The following is a 21170-nucleotide window of genomic DNA, read 5'->3' as shown; positions in this document are numbered from 1 at the left end:
AGAGAAAAGAGAAAAAGTAAGAAGATCATGAGAAATGTAAAGAAAAAGAAGATATAGCATGTATAGAGTATGAGATGAGCCTGAGAAGAGGCTAATAAGAAATAGGAGAAAATAGGAGAGAGCATGATATGAGATATAGCAATAATAGAAAGTAAGGATGAGAAAAATGGTAGAAGAGATAGATGAGATAAAAAAAGATTGAGAATAGAATATAGTATATATGAGAACAGAGGAAAAAATTTAGAGTATGTGAAAAAAGAGAAAGATCGGTAGAAGAGTATGATAAAATTAAGTAGTTAGAATATAACTCACCAGAATTGTGCTATGATGTAGTAGATGTTTTTCATGTTTTGTAGGTTAGGTAGCAATCGTTTTACATGAGAAGATAGGAGCAAAAGGACTTACACTAGAAGTATATTTTACTTTAGTTTTCCTTATGGTCGTATTTATAGATATATTTTATTGTAAACCTAAAAAAACATTGGGTTTAAAGTGTTTTAATTTTTATAGATTTCCACATTTTGTAGAAATATCTTTGATAAATCACTAGTTAATTAAATGATGAAAATGATGATGTTGTAGTTGTATATTATTCTAGTGATGATTTTGATTACATGTATGTTAAGGTTATTATATATCATGATTTCTTATAATATTTGTTAAATTTTTAAATGTTGCTTTAAGTTTTGTTTAAATTACGTTTAATATATATTTTGAATGTTTATAATGTTTGTTAAATAGATAGAAGCACATGTCGCGAAGGGATATGGAAAAGATGGAGAGAATAGACCTCCACACGAGGGTGCATACATGATAGCATTGGGTTGCGAATCTTGTAAGTTACATAAATTCTTAAGTATTAGATATATTTTTAAAGTTCTAAATTTCCAAATTTCAAATTCTATGTGTAAATGTAGCAAACCTAAAGAATATGTATGCCTTAGGAAGGAACTTAAATCTATATGAATTGTATGCCGATAATGGTAAGAAGCATTTAGTCGTGCCACTTGATACCACTGAGGAGACAAGTCGATTCATAAGGGATAACGGACAAATATTTGTTATATTGATCTCAAATCAGGTGGCATCAAAGGTATCGTTGCATTATCCATCTTAGTGCCATGTTCCTATCAACTACAAAGAGCTATATATCCCGAGTTAAAAGTAAGTATACAATACTTTTTATATGTATTGAATATTACACTGATTAAATATTTCTTTTACTAATTAAATATGTTTTTGTGAAGACCTATTTTGAGCTTAATAGGTTTCGGGGTACAAATTTATGGGAACTCGTTTGAGAGGGTATCCAAGCAGACTACCAAAGAGCATGTGCAGAACACACATATGATGCAAAATGTCATTTTGACGAGGTCAACAAATATGCGGACGTGGAAACTACAAGAAGACATTCACCGTGGGGTTGGGAAGCTAGTACTTGGAATGACATGATTGATTTGTTGTTTTTGTCCCCGGAATATTAACGTATATCAGAAATAAAATAAAAATAAAGGTAGTAGGGCAAAACTTTCACATACAAGTGCTCATTGTTGTATGTCATATGCATATAGAGGTAATAAAATTTATTTTTTATTATATAATGTTTTTATTAACACTTATAAAAATATATTTATTTTTATTGGCTTATTATACAAATAGAAAGGATAGAAGTTGTGACATGTTGAGGGTTAGAGACATATGCGCTTTCAGGAATGCTCAGTTTAGTGTACACATCGAACACAAGGAGATTTAGTAAGTAATAAATGAAATTAATACATTGTTTAAATATGTTATTATTATTATATATTTTTGTTTAGTGTATATTATTATTCTTGTAGTGTTTAAATTGTTCGTTTTAATTAATGTATGTTTAATGTGCTCTTTATTTTAAGAAAAGATTCAAGAAGAGTATAGGAAATTGCAAAAAGAGGTCGTAGAGTGCGAAGATGTAAATGAGCTTCAATGTCTCAATCATACCCTCGGGACGAGACACGGACATACTCGAAGAGTTGGAGGAAACCAACACCCAATAATTTATTTCCAAATCACCCACCTTCCACATCTTCCCAATATCAATCCTAAAATATGAGTGATACCCAATTTTGCGCATTAACCAGCAAATGAAAAAAAAATGTATAACGACTCATTATTGGACGCAATTCATATTTTTCAACCAACGTAAATATCACAGTTTCAGTTTGATGCCAATATTTTTCGAGAAATATCCATAAACTAACCGACGAGACAGAGGATAGAAAAGATTATGATTATTGATCTTTTGTGTTATTGTTTATTGTATCTCATTTTGGTATGTACTAGACTTGAATTTGAACAATATGTGTTGGTATGATTTATTGAATGTTTGTATATTATGGATATATGTTGCAAATTATCTAGATTCTTTAAACAAACATGAATGGTAAATAATAGAATCGGTAAAAAAAAATGTACTTGTTATACCGATGACATGTCGTCGCTATAGAGTTTACCTATGGTGACGACTTGTTGTCGGTACAAGTAAATAATAAAACATTATTTTGTGCATACGACATGTTGTCGGTATAGGGGTAGCTATCCCGACGACATCTATGCCTATGAGTTTTTCCACCTATGTCGACTTGGTATGTCGACGACAGTGTGCAGACGATTTGTCGCCGGTTTAAGCTATCCCGACGACTTGACGCATCGTAGGGTTAAAAAAGGTCAAGGACATAGGGGTAGATTCATGTAGCGAAACCATAATTGTTAGAATTGTATTGCACATTAATAAAAAGATCATGGTGTAAGTATAAACCTAAACTTTATCTTGTACTTGCTTTTTCAACTAACGGATGCTTATATTATCATGGATATAGGTGTTACTGAACCAGTCAATATCTCATTGTATATTTCGTTTTTCTTATGCTTGTTTATTGTTCTATGGTGAATGTTTTAATATTTTTACATAGTGTGTTAACATTATATGAAAAAACATATTTTAAATTAAGATGTATTTCCACGTACCAAATCATAGTGATGAGATATGTTCCTGCGTGCTTGGGTAACAGAGTTATGCATCAAAACATGATGACAGAAATACTTTGCAGATGCTATAATTGCTGTTGAAAACATCGGTGTCCACCAACCTCTGGAGCCACACACAATGAGTTCTATTAATTTAATGAACAATTATAACCTTTGAAACATGTGATAGTTGTGTATAAGCTATATTTACCTTTTGTTAGATGTCAATGAATAATTTTTTAGCTCATAGTTTACAATAAGAATCTGCAAAACTAGCATACTTTAATGTGAAAGCACAAAAAAAAACCTACTTGAATAGCAACCATAAGCCATGAGATTTACCACAATCAAACTTAAAAGGCCATTTGTTTGATCAGCAAAAGAAAAATCCCCTTTAATGTATGCGCCAAATAGACCTAACTCATCTTCTGTAGCAAGCTGCAAAAGGACTTGAGCATCGTAATTTAATCATTTGAGAATTACTAAATAACTGTCATAATTAAAAACGTTCATGGATATTGTAGCTATTTTTGTAAGAGATCATAAAGTCTTTATATAGTGATAACCAGAGATATAAAACTAAGTTAGAGTCTTGACCTTCCAATAAAATCGAGGATTTTGAACTTTGAGATAAACTTTTGTAGAGTTCTTCTTTCTTGTTCCTTCGAATGTGAATCTTGCACCACCTTCTTCCAATAAACTATAATAACGTTATATGTGTTATACCAACCTTTACAATGTATTGAAATAAAGAGCTCAAAATAAAACAATTATGTGTCTGTTATACCAACCTTTATCATGTATTAGAATAGAGAGCTCAAAATAGAACAATTATGTGGTTGTTGAGTCAAAAAAAATTAGAAAAAAAAAAAAAAAGAAAGAAAGATGAAGAGATAATACCAATGAAGATGCAATGTATAAATATAATCTATGGTTATATATATATATATATATATATATATATATATATATATATATATATATATGAGCCTACACAAAGAGGCAGATATAAATAGTTATTCTTTTTGAGATGGTTTCGTACATGGAAATAATTATTAGATTTTATTATTAGTTATTATCGTTTTCAAAGAGTTATTGGTGTCTAGTTTAAAAAATATGAATTAATTTGTATACATATTTTAAAATTGTCATTTTACTTCAATTTAAATTTCTTAATAACCTTCCTTAATTATAGTTTTCAAATTTTTGACAAATATTAATGATTTATTCATGTATAACTGATTTGTAAAAAAACTTTGTATCTTATACCTCATAAAACTCAAGATATATATGACTATTATGTTATATATATGACTATTATATTATATTATATTGTATTATATATATATATATATATATATATATATATATATATATATATATATATATATAACAGATATTTTAGTTAGTATGAAATGTAATAGTTTTTTTGCATATATGTAAAAATCTAAGATTCTTTTCTAAATATTGGTATATAAATGATTGTGTTTTTTTGTATTTTGCTATATATATATATATATATACAAAAAACACAATCATTTATACATGACATTTAGAAAAGATATTAGATTTTTACATCTATGCAGAAATAACTTTACATTTCACACTAACCCAAATATCCACTTTTTAAAAAGAAATTACAGGGTTTTTTTCAAATGTAACATTTATTTTTTTGTTTTTACGTTAACATAGAAACACAAATGAGTGAGGTTGTCTCTTGTCTAGGGTAAAACATGAGAAATTAATCATTAATCAACGACCATTTACTTAAACGGAAATAAATGACATCATTTATTTTTTTAAAATGTCAACTTAAAAACGAATAGGATAAATATCATATCAAAAAACAACTAGTAACTTCTTTAAAAAACGAATATTTTGATAAATCTAAAAAGGTAAGTTAAAATGTGAGGGTTTTTTTATATATAAACAAAATATAAGAGTGTTTATGAACGTCGTTGGATAAATGATTTTGTTTTTCTGCATTTTGGATATATATATATATATATATATATATATATATATATATATATATATATATATATATATATATATATATATATGTGTGTGTGTGTGCGCGCGCGCGCGCGCATAAAAGAATGTGACTCACATTAAGGTACCAATAGCAATAAATTCTTGAAGGAACCTAACAACAAGTGACCTCGCCCCAATTTCCATCAAAGATGGTTCCATAGTTTTCGGGTTATTCAGAATTTCACAGGTCTTTTTAAGAATGCCATTTGCCGCAACCATACCCGCCTGAAAGACAATAAAAGACCATGTAAGACATTAACTTTTATGTGCTCTCTATTTATGAAAAATTGAACAAAATTGTGTAATGAGTACTTATTTGATCTACACAAGAGGTAAGCATGCAATATTAACTTGTGTAACATGTTACCTTCACACCATCCTCAAGGATCCCATGACCTATAAAAATAAATTATACTTTGTAAAATTAAGATAAAGTAATTAAACTTTGAACATAGACGAAAATACTTACAATTGAAACACTTATTTCCTGTATAGTCATAAATTAATCAAAAACTTGTGACATAAAGGGTACTATGATGTAAAATAACCTTTTGTAGAGTTTATGTATGAGAATAATATGGATGATTTTAAAAAATATTATATAAACCCCTTTTTGGTTCTATGAAACACTGGTCAATTTCAAGTTAAATCCTAGCATGTCACTCTCTTAATCTCATAAACAATTTCTACGTATGACCTTTAGTTATCTAATGAATTCAATTACTTTTGTCAAGTTCAAATATATATGAATTCGTATATGCTTTTACCATAATTACAACGACATTTACAAAGTTACAATAAACCTTGCATTACAATATCATCTTATACTTTCTTGAAGGGACAAGACATTGTTTATATTGAGATTTGGGTGTATGGCATTCAAAAGTCAATTATGAGATGGTGAACTATTATTTAGATGAAAAGGGCCCTTGATTATCTATTTGAAGGTATCATGACACCTATCTATGAAGAATGACAAAGGAAGAATACTACCTTGGTATCCTCCACAAAACCAAATTCTTCGCTTTCCTTGGATGTAAGCAAGCTCAAGAACAGCCTTTGTTGCTGCAACTGATGGAATTGACAGTCCTAGTGACCATTTATGCAATGTACTTTTTGGTGTTCGAGAAGGATTAACAGTGACAAGAAAAGGTAGCTCATTGTCATCAATGTTCTGCATTTTAATTTAATAGTTAAACCACTAAAACCTATTTAAACAAGATGGTAGTAACAAACACTTGAAATATAATAAGAATTTAATTATATATATATATATATATATATATATATATATATATATATATATATATATATATATATAATTTATGATTGATATATGAGTTAATAAGTTGTTGTAGCTGAAGTTTACGATTGATTATTGTTATAGGAGCTACTAAATGATGTTGTATGTATATATAATTTAAACTCCGGCACGGGTCTCATGAATGTATCTTCAGCCGATTGGGGCCTCTAGAACTATTAACCTGATCATTTATGTGTTAATCGTTTTAGAAATATTAATATTTTAGGTTTTTCAATTATTCATTGTGTGTTTTATTTCATCAAATTTGGGATATTTCTATAATGAATCACTGGATAGTATATCATTCTTTGATATGTACACAAAAATTGTGCCTATCTAGTAATAATAAATAAAGATTGCCAATTTAGTTCCTGGGTTTTATTCTAAAATTGATTCATGTGATCATAAGATATTTGCTACTTTTAGCTTATCAATGACATAACATCCCAGAATCACTTACCAATCATTGTTGGAGGTAAAAATTATTATATTAAGGTATACAGTAATTAAAATTTTCAATATGATCTAAACCTTATAGAAATTTAATCTCTTTTATGATATGGAAACAAAAGTTTGAGCAAAATGATCATTTTGTAGGACACAATGAAGCAAAGTTGAATTTCATGAAGCTTTTGGTTGTTGAGTGAAGTATCTTCAAAGAAAGGATCTAAAGCTATCTTTAAAGAAAGGAACTAAAGCTTGCAATTCAGAGTGATATTATGAAGCAAAATTAAAAAGAATATTTTTTGTATTAGAATTTACCTGTATACACCTAAATGAATTAAGTTCATGTTAGAATATATATATATATATATATATATATATATATATATATATATATATATATATATATATATATATATATATATATATATATATGTTGATAGTATTAGTGTATTTATTTTATATAAATTTCATATTATATATATATATTTTTTTGTTGTCATTTGAATATATAGTGTTCATGTTAGACAAAGCCGGTCCTGAAAAATTAAATATTTTCAAAGACCCAGAATAAACAAAAAAAAAGTTATTATCTTTGTTATAATTTTTTATTTTTAAATAAAAATATATAAATAAAAAAATTGGGCCCTGCTATCAATTTATTTCTTTTCTTTCTTACACTTATCTAATAATTTATAACTTCATAATTTAAATTATTTTTTTAGCTTCACAAGTCTACACAAAATTACCAGTATACATTAATTATTATATGTAAATTTTTGTTTGCATTTATGATTTAATAAATTATTATTTTTATTACAAATTTTTTATGTGCTTAACAATTATTTGTTTTTATACATATAAAAAAGGGTTCAAAGCAACATCACATTCATCAACCATACTTCAATATAGTATAGTATTGATTTTTTATATTTTATTTTCTAATGTTATCAATCTACTTTAATTGTTTATATTTACTTGTATTTTTTGTGTGAGATTTTATAAAAGAAAATAACTAATGAAGCAATATCAGTTTGTTGGGAAATAATTATGGTTGGTTTTTATTGATTTAAGTTGAAAAGTAAAATGAAAATTTTTATTTTAAAATCGAAATTTAATTCCATCCATTTTGTATGTTAAATTTTTTGATCCCTAACTACAATTTTTATGTATAACTTTTGGACCAAAGCTTGTTGTTTTTTTATCAAATATATCCATTAATTTGTATCATTTTATTTTTATTATTTTATAATAATATGTAAAACTTGATCTAAATTTCTTAACTATTTATGATAGATAAAAAGTATTGAAAAATTCTTTTATTATTAAAAAAATAGTTTATTTAGATTTTAGTTTGTTTTCGTAGTCTTTAGACAGTTAAAAAACAAACAATCTTATTTATCAGATTACAGACATTTAGTCCATGTTTTCTATTACAGATTTGTGCAGACTGTAAACATGTTGGCTTAGCAAAAACAAATAATGTCTAACATCTATTCTCTAGAGGCTATGTGGTTGTTTGTAGGAGTGGGTATAATGTAGATTTCCTCTCTAATTTTTTGGAGCATGTGTTACATTTTAAGGGTTTTTTTTTTTTTTTGAAATAAGAACTTCCCTAACGAGTTTCCATGTTAATTTTCGCACATCAACTAATCCCCGTTACAAACATAAGTCTATACCTCACGTCATTAGGCCACCGTAAGTGAAACCTCCATATAGGCACAAGGGTTGAATAGTCAAAATTTGAACATTGATAAATAAGTTATTCGGTTCGAATTAATTATTGTTTGCTAAGTAACATAATCTATCTACCATGGTGATACTATCAAACTAATAGAAGTGTGTTTTCACATCATTTCATTTCTCGTAATTGATAAATATAATCGTAAATTTGTATTCGTTTAAGAACGCTCAATGAGCATATTAAAATTTAAGATTGAAAACATCATGTGTACCTGGAGCACATTTAACCAGTACGTTAAGCACACTTTGTTATCCTTAGTTCCAAGAAAATTCAGTGCACTCCATGTTGTTCGGTTTCGAGGCATTAGACTTGTGTCATTGTGTAGAAAAACGTCACTACAAAAAGAAACATTTATTATCCATTTAAAATCACTATAGCAACGACATGGCTGTAGAGAATAAATTATTGGGATGACCCAAAGAAACTTAATCGTCTTCGCTTCATAGCTAGGCATCCATCAGTTTGGTTGATTCAGTTCAATTGGGAGCCGTCACGTTTTCGTTTGTTTGAAGATTTTGTATTCGTGTTGTCTTTCAAAAAAAAGCTCTCAAAGACACGTTAGAAGGTAAGATGTTTTCATTTGTTTGGGAGCCAAACTTGTTCTAGCTTTTTCTTAAATGTTACAATCCTTTTTGCTAGCCACGAGCTAGTTTATGATGATATTAACGTTTACAGAAAAGGTTGTCAATCCATACATTAAGTAGGCCAAGATCACTCCAACGTAAAGCAACATAATACCTATATACATAATTAAAAGCCCCAAGTATTCTTCTTTCTTCATTTGTAGCTTCTTCCCCCAACAATCTCAGAGTTTGATGGGCATCCGCGTCTATTATGCATCCACCAAACCTTTCTTCAGAGCCATCCTCACATAGAAGTAGACAACCTACTCATAGATCATAGATCATATTGCATACCCATTAGCCAATTTACTTACTTCATTAGTGTAACACTACTTATTAAGCAAAAATTTAAGTAAAAAGTAACAGTTGATTCAGTGATGGTTTTGTTATGGTGTCCGTAGTGGCACCGAAAACACTTAATTTTTCCGGACGCAATGCAAAAAAAATCAAAAAAAATTTTCTATTATTGTGTCACTGTATAGAAAAAATATAAAACTACGTAAAAGAAATATGTGATTCTAGGGTGCAATTTAGAAGCCCAAAAACATAACTACAAGCCTTATGTTTTAAATTTTAGACAAAATTGCAAAATGGTCCCTATGGTATGCATTTTTTTGGGGTTTTAGTCAAAACCACAACTATTTTGGATTGGTGATTCTGTTGAAATAGTTTCATTGCGTTTTTTGTCCTTTGGTAACCTGAAATGACTGTAACGCCCTTCTGATATTTTTTTAATGTTTTTTATATTTAATTTAAATGAAAAAGAAAATAAATAATTAAATTGGACCCACATCTCTCTCTCTCTCTCTCTCTCTCTCTCTCTCTCCCTCTCTACACAAACACATACACACAATCCCCATCCCCTTTTGTTCCCCAGTCGGACCATTCACCTTCATCGCTCCTTGCTTCATCCTACACCTTCGTCTTCTTCTCTCGCACATCTGTTTGAGTTCATCCCTAATCTTCACTTCTCATCTCATCCACCCCTCTCTGCCCCTCTTTGATCTTTTCCTCCATCTCAAAACAACAATCTGCATATTTGGAAGAATTCTTAGCTCATCATCACTTTAGGAAGGATTCACACACACTTTTTGAAATCGATCGAGAAGTTGAAGACATACCAAGAAATGAAATAGATTTCAAATATGTCAAGATTCAACCACTTTAAACCTAGTAAACCCTAATGGATCGATTAATAGGTGTGTGTATATATATTTTCAGTTGTAGCTCTCAAGGATCCGATTTAAGGGTGGTGGTTGGTGGTTCAGGAAAAGGGTGAATGAAGGTGTTCGATTGTGGGTGATTAAGGTGACTTAGTAGATGGTTTATCAAGAGGATTAAGGGTAGTGTTAAGTTGCAGGGTTGATAATCGATGTTGATTCTTGAAATTGATTGACATGGTAGGGGTGTTGGTATGCTGAACCCAATTTTGAAAACGGTTGAATAGATATCACGTTATTTTTTTTATCAATTACAATTCGCTTTACAATTTGTAAATTGATTCTACCATATCTGATGTCGATTCATTCTTGTTTCTGTTATAATCTCGATGGTGGCTCTTGAATGATTGAGATTTGTGAAATTTTCTTCTGATAATGGATGGAGGTGATGATGGTGAGACTGAATTTCTCTATATGTGGCGGTGGGTAGATGGTGGTTGATATGATAAGAAAATGGAGTGGTGCAGGTTATTATGGAGAGGGAGAGATGATGATGGGTGATTCATAAAGAAGACGATGAACATGGCCCCATTTCTTCTATTGGTAAATCATGTAGAGAGAGAGAGAGAGAGAGAGAGAGAGAGCCTTCTTAATTTATTAATTATTAAAATAAATAAAATAGTATTAGATTTAAAAAGAAATGAAAGAATAATGAAAATTAAATACCCTAAGGGTATTATAGTTATTTCAATTTTCAGATGGACTATTTTCACATACAAACTACTTCAAAAGGACCACATATCCAAAAAAAGTCATGGTTTGGACTAAAACACTAAAAAAATGCATACCACAAGAACCATTTTCTTCAATTTTGTCTAAATTTTATTTCAACATTTGAAATCCCCTCAAAAAAAAAGACCAATGGCTAGAAGCTAAAATATTTTAATTCAATATTACATTGATTTGCAATGTTGAGAACAAAACACTTTTAAAAGTTGAGACTGACAAATTAATGGAGCATATTCAAAAAATCTCTACATGAAGAGGTCAAATTTGAATTTTAATTAAAATGTTACTATGTTACTATGTTAATGGATTGCTTTTTGTATTATACGTAATAAATTGTTTTCATGTTTTATATTATGTTTTGAAAAAAAAATCTTGCAATATCTACGATAAAATTCTACCGTGTCCACCAGTGAGTGGACAAAAGATCATGTCACTTGTGCGTTTTGTGAAATACAACACTTATCGAGAGTTTAAACGATGACATGTTAGAAATATTAATGTTGCACAATTAAGCTTTTACATGGGTGTTGAGTGAATTGGTGTGTGCGCTTCAAATAGTGTGGTTTATTTTATATATATATATATATATATATATATATATATATATATATATATATATATATATATATGTGTGTGTGTGTGTAAATCGATCACAAAACGATTTAATTTAGGAAAATCATAACAAATAGTAGGTGGCATATACAATAGAAAATGAAGATTCAAGCAGTCAAAGAAATTATTTACCATCATCACGTTTTGAGACGTATTTTATGGCATAACCCGTCCTTATCTGGCAGCCGCTAGACAACATATCTTCTTTGATCTGTTATTCAGTCCAACATGTAATTAGGATGATTAAACTTTATCATACGATATGTACATGTGGCCCAATGTCACTAAGTGTATAAGAAAATGGTTCCTTAACCTACTGAGGGTTCTTTGTTGGAATATATATATATATATATATATATATATATATATATATATATATATATATATATATATATATATATATATATATAGGGTAAAGTGAATATACCTAACAACCTTATATAAGCTTAGGTACCTAACTCCATAATACTACATCGGTTTGTATCATATTTACATTGTAATTGCCTAAGGTTCTTAAACTTCAACCCTATAACTTCATTATTTTCAAAATCTTTGGATTTTGAACAATATCTTTCTTTTACATTACGTCTTTCTATCGAATACCACCTAATGGGCTTCATATCCTACCGCTACAAATGAAAGGATGTCGGAGAAATACAATGATGAATTTCCAAATTTTTTTGAAGTAAATCAAGTTTACAGATGAACTTTAAGAACCTTGGATGATTGCAATGAAAATTTAATGCAAAATGACGTAGTTTGATGAGGTTAGGTACCTAAGCTTATATAAGGTTGTTAGGTATATTCACTTTATATATATATATATATATATATATATATATATATATATATATATATATATATATATATATATATATATATATATATATATGAGAGTAGGATTAGAGTGTGTATGAGTTAGTTGCTTAAACAATGATGATTATACTTTGAACCAGGGAAAATTCAACCTGAAAAATAATAAATCACCTTTTTAATGTAGGTCTGTGAGCCACCCCTAACGATATACCATTGAGGACCACTGAACATCTAACAAAAGATAGACGACAAATAAATTCCTGAAAATTGTTATCTATTGTATAATTAATGAACTACATGTATGTTGTAGTTAAATTTTTCACTATGAATAAACATTAAAAGGTGTACCTGAAATAGATGGTGATTGTTGAAATATGAGAGAGCAGAAAAAGCAGATAACCTCATAACTACGTGTGTAGGGCAGGACCACAAGGAAGAGCATATTGGAACCTGTGTTAGGCATTCATTTCATTTGTTCAACAAAGATTTATTTAGTAATTATTTGAAAGGTTAAACATAGTAGAAGGATACAATTTCAAAAGGTTTCTCACAAGATAAGCCTTTTGAAATAACTCTGAATAACCATGTGACTTGATGAAATCCCACAAGGTATCATCGTGACTGATATCTTGATTGCGTTGAAACTCTTCAAGGTACCTATATATGTCAGTTATAAAGTTAATTAAAAGTGAACTGCTACCTAGGTTGTCATATTAACCATTCGACATTTGACTTATATACTCTATGACTTATATACACTACGACTTATATACTCTACGTATGAAAATCAAAGCAATGGAAACCTTACACATTACTTTAGAACTTGCAAGCATGAGGATTGGAACTAGGGAAATGGACTTAATAAGGTAATTAAAATTTTGATTTGTTCACATCTAGGTAACTATCTATTTTTATACATATATACGTAACGAACTTTTATAAGTGTTCACATATGACTGGCTGCTACATCCGGTCATAATCGATCATAATGATCATATGTAAACATTTCCAAAAAGTTCGTTACGTAGATGTTTATAAAAAAAATTGTTACACCAATGTGAACACACCGAAAAGGTAAAAGTAAATTACACGAATTGTTCCTGTAGTTTGGGTAATTTGTGTGTTTGGTCCCTAACTTATTTTTTTAACCTATATGATCCCTATTGTTAATTTTTATTGTGTGTTTGGTCCCTAACTTATTTTTTTACCTCAAAAACTATTATGCCTTTTTTAATTTATTTTTTAATTAGTTTTCTTATTTATGTATTTATTTTTTTATATATTTTAAAAAATTAATAGACCCCACATCAACGTCTTCACTAACACTTTTTTTAGGTACTTCAACTCCGACAAACCAACCCCACAACCCACTGTCTATTCATTGAATTTTCTACCACTACAAGCCAATAAAAGGGTTGTGGGTTTGTTCGTCGAAGTTGAAGGACCGAAAAAGAAAGGATAGTGAAGACGTAGATGTCATTAAAGATGGAAAGAAAAGTGAAGTTAAGGAGAATGAGAGATGGGATGGTAACTGGTGGGACCGAGCTTAAATTTCTCGAATGTGGTTTCAAGTTTAGGATGAGTAGATACAAATATGTGGGGTCTATTAATTTTTTAAAATATATAAAAAATAAATACATAAATAAGAAAATTAATTAAAAACGGAACAATAGTATTTTGAGGTAAGACAGAGACAATCCGCACAAAAAAATAATAATAAGCAGTATGGATCATCAAAGTTAAAAAATAAGTTAGAGACCAAACGCACAAATTACCCAAACTACAGAGACCATTCGTGTAATTTACTTTTACCTTTTCGGTGTGTTCACATCTGGGTAACAATCTTTTTGTTTGGACACATCTAGGTAACGAATTTTTTGAAAGTGTTCACATATAACAATTATGACCCGGTTATAACCGGATGTAACCTGCTATAGTCGGTTATAATTGTCATATGTGAACAGTTCCAAAAAGTTTGTTACATAGATGTGTACAAAATAAAAAGATAGTTACCCATATGTGAAAAAACAGAAAAATTAATTACCTTATTAAGTCAATTTCCTTAGAACTATATTCCTTGTTCTAACTCTAAAACAACAATAGTAATTAATAGTTTGTGATATAAAAGTTTTTAATCTTGTCAGACCATCTCCAACCTACTCTCATTTTTCCTCCAAAAATAGAGTAAAAAATGAGGTAAATAGTGTTTCATCTCCAACCCTACTTCAATTTTAATCCCAAAAACTATATTCTATTTTTCCAACTTATATAGATTGTCAATTACACCCCTTCTACTATTTTGGTTTTAAAAAATATATAATCTATACTTTTTTTCATTACATTACTATTAAATAAATAAGATTATATTTATAACACATAATTATAAGCTTTTGTAAAATACATTATCGTATTTTAAAATTTCAATATGTATTTAAATTTTTTTTATGGATTTGATAAACAAAATAAACTTTATATTTATAATTAATTAATATAATTTAATACATAATAAAATATTATAAGTATTAAATAATACATTTAAATTATAATTAGCAGATAAAATAAATTAATAATGTATAAATATATATAAGAAGATGGACAAAAACTAACAACTCAAAGTTCATCCCTATTTTGGGGAAATTAATAGTATAACACTATACACCAAATATGGTGTTATACTATTCATTTTCCCCAAATAGGAGAATAAATGGGTAAGCTTGGAGAGAAATGTAAGAAGAAATGAGAGAAAAGTTGGAAAATGGAAGTGGGTTGGAAACGCTCTCGAATTTGTTGTTTTTGTCCCCTTGACCATTTCTTGTTCGCTAACGCCAACATTCACCTTATTTATTCATTTTCATTCTTTTTATTTTTGTCAATGTTATATGTAATTATAGGTTTCTAAGAAATCAAATTTACAGTAAAATAACCGTTAAGTTTCTAAATCCTTTATATATTTTTTTAATTATATATATATATATATATATATATATATATATATATATATATATATATATATATATATCATGGTTGCAGAAATCGGTGATTAATCATGGATTAATCGTTTGACGTTCTCCAACCGTCGAGGATTAGAGCATTAATCGGAAATTTAGAATTAATCGGGTTTAGCGGGATTAATCGGTTTTGGCGGGATTAATCGGTTAACAAAAGTCAACAAAAGTCAAAAGGTTGAAAAAAGTCGAAAAAAAAAGTCATAAAAAGGTCAAAAAAAATTTAAAATTTTTTTAAAAAATTCAAAAAACCAACTTTATTTTTTTACTCGAAAATTTTCAAAATTTCAAATTTTCAAATATTATACCAAAATGTTCATATTTTCGTATTTCTAAATTTCCAAATTACAATTTTTCTTATTTTCTAATTTTGAAGTACTTGTTTTTTCTTAAGATATATTAATATTTAATTAATTTTAATATTTTATTAATAATTTATGGTCCTCGATTAATCTTCGATTAATCCTCACCAATACCGATTAATCCTTTATCACCAGTCGACCGTCGAGCTACCGTCAAACGATTTTTACAACCTTCACATATATATATATATATATATATATATATATATATATATATATATATATATATATATATATATATATATATATATATATATATTCATTCTTAAATATGTATCTTTATGTATAAATAGATGTTTATGCTTCTATATTTCTAAAAGCATAAAAATAGACATTTATACATCTATACATCTAAAACCGTAAAAAGATATATTTATTATTCTAAAGAGGTATAAATATTTATTTATACTTCTAAAAAATATAATTTTACTTTTAAAAAGATAAAAATTATATACGCATGCTTCTAAATATGCATTTTTATATATTTATACGTCTTAAAAATGTAAATACATATATTTAAATATTTTAGAAGCATAAGTATGTATTTGTATATTCTTAGAAGTATAGATACATCTTCATAAGCATCAATATGCATTTTTATGCTTTTGAAATATAATTATATTTTAGAAATATATATATATATATATATATATATATATATATATATATATATATATATATATATATATATATATATATGTTTATAGAAGTATAAATATGTATTTTAAAGTTTTTAAGCGTAGTATAAATATTTATTTTTATGCTTTTAAAAGGAAAACTATGTCTATTTATATAAACACGTTTTGATATACTTCTAGCTAGGTAAAAATATGTAGCAATACTACTAACAAAAAATATATTAGTATTTCTAAAACACATCACCCTTATGATTGATATACTCATATATATATATATATATATATATATATATATATATATATATATATATATATATATATATATATATATATATATATATATATATATATGTGAAAGAGTTGAGTACGGATTAATTAATTTGCATTAACTAGGTGTTATGTTTTTATTTTTGTTGGAGTTCCAAATCTTTTAGACATAGGTTATGACTCAAAACATTGCTCAAGGTATAACCTGAATAACTTTAAACTTTGTAAGGGAAAGAATAAATTACTAAAATCGTCCATATGGTTTGGTTAAAATTTTACGTTTTGTCCCTAATTTTTTTTTTTGCAATCAGATTGCTCCTATGGTTTGATTTCGTTGTGATTTTCATCCCTATGGTTTGGTCAAAATTGAACGTTTGATCCCTAATTTTATGTATATAAGGGACGAAAAACGCAACAAAATCAAACTACAAGGACGATCTGAGTGCAAAAGAAAAGTTAGGGAACAAACTTAAGGACTTTCTTGTTAAAAGCTCTACAATTAACCATATATACCTCAAAACATCATTTTTAAACTTAGTCAATTCCCATAACATCTTCAAGAAGTAAGGATTTATCATGTTCCCCTTTTGTGCAAACAAACTTGATAAACCGTTTCGACTACCCCATTCATAACTATTGCCTTCAGCCAAGCTAACGGAGAATGACTTATCAGAAATCTCCAAATGAAGACCAAGTTTCGTAAAGAACTCCATCATATTAGGGTATGTAACCTGCATATCAATGAATCATTGGCATATAATACTATTAGGGTTGTTCACCATTTTAGATATAACCAAATTGTCTAATTTAAAATTTTGTATTGAACTATATTGATCAAATATTTTTAATATTTCGATTGATTTCAACTAAATTAGAATAATTATTTTGGAATTCGAAATAATTTTGGTTATAATGAAAACTAAATGAACTGAAAAAAAAATATCAAATAATTTCATATATATATATATATATATATATATATATATATATATATATATATATATATATATATATACACACACACAGAGAGAGAGAGAGAGAGAGAGAGAGTTGTTGTTTAAGTTACAGTAGAACCTTTGGCCTAATTAAAGAGGCTATATATATTATTAGAGTTGTATTTTTCCAAAAATTTGTTGATTTAGAGGGTATTTGGGATTTTACCTAGAAAGTCATTTTGTAATTTATTGATTTCTTGAAAAATCAACAAGTTAAAAAAAAGTGTTTGGATAGTTAGTTAGAACTTTTAAAACAACTTTTGGTTTAGTCTTTAAAAAATAGTTTTGAATAAATTATAATTTGTAACTTCCTGGAATGACTTATGATTTATTAAAATAAAAAACAAGCAAGAGCTAAGAAGTTAGCCAAACATTTTTTAACTTACTTTTGTCACTAAAAAGTTAATCTAAACATTTTTTTTAAAATCTCATTTTCCAACATTGATAAGTCAATAAATCCTTTTAAATAAAAATCTTTTTTAACTTTAAAATAAAATGTCTAACACCCTCTTAAACTAGACAAATTAAAACTTGTTAATATTAAAGTCATATATTTGTTATAACGTAGTTTTGATTCTTGAAAATGAATTAATCCAATGGAAATGTAATTCCTTAATTGGGTTTGAATCATATTTTTGTTTATTTTAGACAATTAAAATCAATATTTTTTAAATCAAAATTAATTTGGTTTAACTATATTGGATAGGGTTTAACCGTTCTATTCAAAAGAAAACTCTAGTAATTATAGATCTATGTTAACACTTCTTTGAAGTTCAATCATGTAAAAGTTAAAGAGGACAACAACATAAGGACCCGTTTTGAAAGTCCTAAATGTAAAACACATCCATTTAGATGGATCATATGCATGGATAAGTTATGTTATGATTTTATCAAAATTTATATTTTGTTAAATTTAACATATATCTTCAATATATCTTCAATTGTTAACCTCTTTCACTCTTGCTAATAACGTTTTTCTTAAAATTACATTAACTAATATATTATCTATATAAAAAGTTTTATAAAATCTTTTTATTTAGTTAGTTATAAATAAAACATATATTATCTTTAAATTTTCACAAACAAACGAAAATATACACAAAATGTCTGGTGTATATATATATATATATATATATATATATATATATATATATATATATATATATATATATATATATATATATATATATATATATATATATATATATATATATATTAGGCCATAGTTATCAAAAAGAGATTGAAAATGTTATATATCGATATAAATTTTATATTTCATAAATGAATTATAATTAAATATTTAACATAAATAATTAGTTCGTAAAAAAATAATAAATACTTAAAACTAAAATTATATTATGGGTTTTAAGTGAAATATGATAAAGAATAAAAAGTTAGATGTTTATTTTATCACATTGTTCCAATAAAATAAAATAATATTATAAAGTAAAGACTATATCATCCATTATCATTTTCTACCGTTGATTACTATATTTAAAGATTAGCTTTAATAGTTTTGTATGTTATCATATTGTTCCGATAGTTAACATTTCAAATTAGTATAAAAAAATATATATTTCAAAGTTAATGACAATGAATTATATAATTTTAACGAAATATATTTGTCATAATTTTCAATATATAATTATATTCTTGCGTGTTGCACAGGGATATGTTATGTTTTATTTGTTATTTGTGTATTTAAAAGAAAAAGAAGCTAAAAAGCTTTAAATTTTTCGATCAAATGACAAAAAGATATTTAGATGGACCAATAAAATAATAAAAATATCATAAGGCATAAGCAATTATATATATATTCTACATTTCTTTTCCTTTTCCTCCTTTCCACTTTTTTTTAATTTTCATTTTGAGTCCTTTTGTTTATTTGATTTTTTTTTTTATTTCCTATTTCCTTCACTTCTTCTCCTTCATCTGCCACATCAGATTACTCCAACAAGGTCACTCTCGATTATCACCATTTTCGACTATTATCGTTGCAATGCATGACGATTAAAATATTAGTTACTAACTATATCATACATTTTTACCATTTAATATAATGTTTTATTTGTTATTTGTGTAATTTAAAAAGTAGAAGTCCATCAAATGAAAAAAAAGTATTAGATCAATAAAATAATAAAAATATCATAAGCAAAAGTTTTAAATAACATTTGATATAACCTAATGTTAACGTCAAGGTTCAAACTTTAGCAGACATGATAAGCCACGTTATTTATGATGTGTAACTTAAGGATGCAATATATATATATATATATATATATATATATATATATATATATATATATATATATATATATATATATATATATATCATTGACTTGATGTTATGTACGGTAATGTTGCCACTAAAACTATTAATTAATAGTTATTAAGTGTTTAATAACGATTAATTAAGAGAACTGAAATTTATAAACCGGTGCATAGTTTAAGTTGACGGAGAAGGAACAAAAGCTACCTGGTTGAAGGGCATGAAAGCAAGGTCTAATTCAACACCGTTCACAGAGATGGTTTTTGAGCCGCTGTCAAGGCAATTGTCCATCTCATATAATACCACCTCCAATCCAGCTTTAGCCAAAACGTGCGCCGATACTAACCCACTAATTCCCGCTGCAACAACTGCCACCCTCATCTTCAAACTATATTCCGATACCTGCAAAAGCTTGATTTAAAGAAAGATAAAAAGTGGGGTTGAAAATGTTTTGTATCTCACACACCCTAAACCTTCGGTTATTTATAGACAAGGTCCAAGAGGCTAGATTTACATGGAGTCTAAGTAATGGGGTTGGATAAGAAGGTGTTTATATATATATATATATATATATATATATATATATATATATATATATATATATATATATATATATATATATATATATATATATATATATATATATATATATATATATATATTTTATAATGCATACATGAAACATGTTTTAAGACCAAAGTCTTAAAAACAAGGAGATGTATTTTTAGCCTTTTGATTTCATTTAAATGATGTATAATTCAATGTTTATGTTTGTCAGGCATATATATCCCTATGTAATCGATTATGTTTGTTATGTTTGTAGGCATATGTTTTCAATGCACATCTCAAATCCTTGCAAATGACCGTTTCGTTTTTACCTATCATATTAATTATCTATGTATGTTATAATAGATATATATATATTATATAAAAAAGTTTAATATATGTAAATTTTTATTGCTTATTTAACTAACTCTTATATTATAAAGCAAAATAAATATCTATTAATGGTTTCGATTTTTTTGAATATTTGTTATTTCATTGATGTTTCTCAAATTAAATTTTTTGTAATTAAATAATCTTCCAGGCAAACCATTAAAACCCCC

The 21170-nt window shown here is 27.1% G+C and overlaps 1 protein-coding gene across 2 annotated transcripts in view; it reads right to left on the bottom strand.

The window, feature by feature from the left end:
• The window catches only part of LOC145000602 (uncharacterized), a 37668-nt gene extending 17076 nt beyond the window's left edge, over positions 1–20592 (bottom strand). The window contains exons 1-16 of one of the 2 annotated variants that reach the window (XM_078959858.1): positions 20531–20592; positions 20272–20466; positions 17314–17531; positions 13080–13185; positions 12877–12978; positions 12700–12759; positions 11845–11923; positions 9267–9414; positions 8740–8863; positions 6031–6211; positions 5405–5433; positions 5114–5262; positions 3601–3703; positions 3346–3441; positions 3215–3267; positions 3004–3127 (exon numbers count right to left, since the gene is read on the bottom strand). In XM_078959858.1, the coding sequence (XP_078815984.1) occupies positions 3004–3127; positions 3215–3267; positions 3346–3441; positions 3601–3703; positions 5114–5262; positions 5405–5433; positions 6031–6211; positions 8740–8863; positions 9267–9414; positions 11845–11923; positions 12700–12759; positions 12877–12978; positions 13080–13185; positions 17314–17531; positions 20272–20445 (1746 nt within the window). In that variant the 5' untranslated portion in view covers positions 20446–20466; positions 20531–20592. The remainder of the gene's footprint in view (positions 1–3003; positions 3128–3214; positions 3268–3345; positions 3442–3600; positions 3704–5113; positions 5263–5404; positions 5434–6030; positions 6212–8739; positions 8864–9266; positions 9415–11844; positions 11924–12699; positions 12760–12876; positions 12979–13079; positions 13186–17313; positions 17532–20271; positions 20467–20530) is intronic. The other variant, XM_078959859.1, reaches the window with a different exon arrangement.
• Between the last annotated feature and the right edge of the window lie 578 nt (positions 20593–21170).

The sequence above is a fragment of the Lactuca saligna genome, chromosome 6 (assembly GCF_052625555.1).
Source record: "Lactuca saligna cultivar CGN05327 chromosome 6, ASM5262555v1, whole genome shotgun sequence".
Lineage (NCBI taxonomy): Eukaryota > Viridiplantae > Streptophyta > Magnoliopsida > Asterales > Asteraceae > Lactuca > Lactuca saligna.
This window is presented reverse-complemented; position numbering and strand designations above follow the sequence as displayed.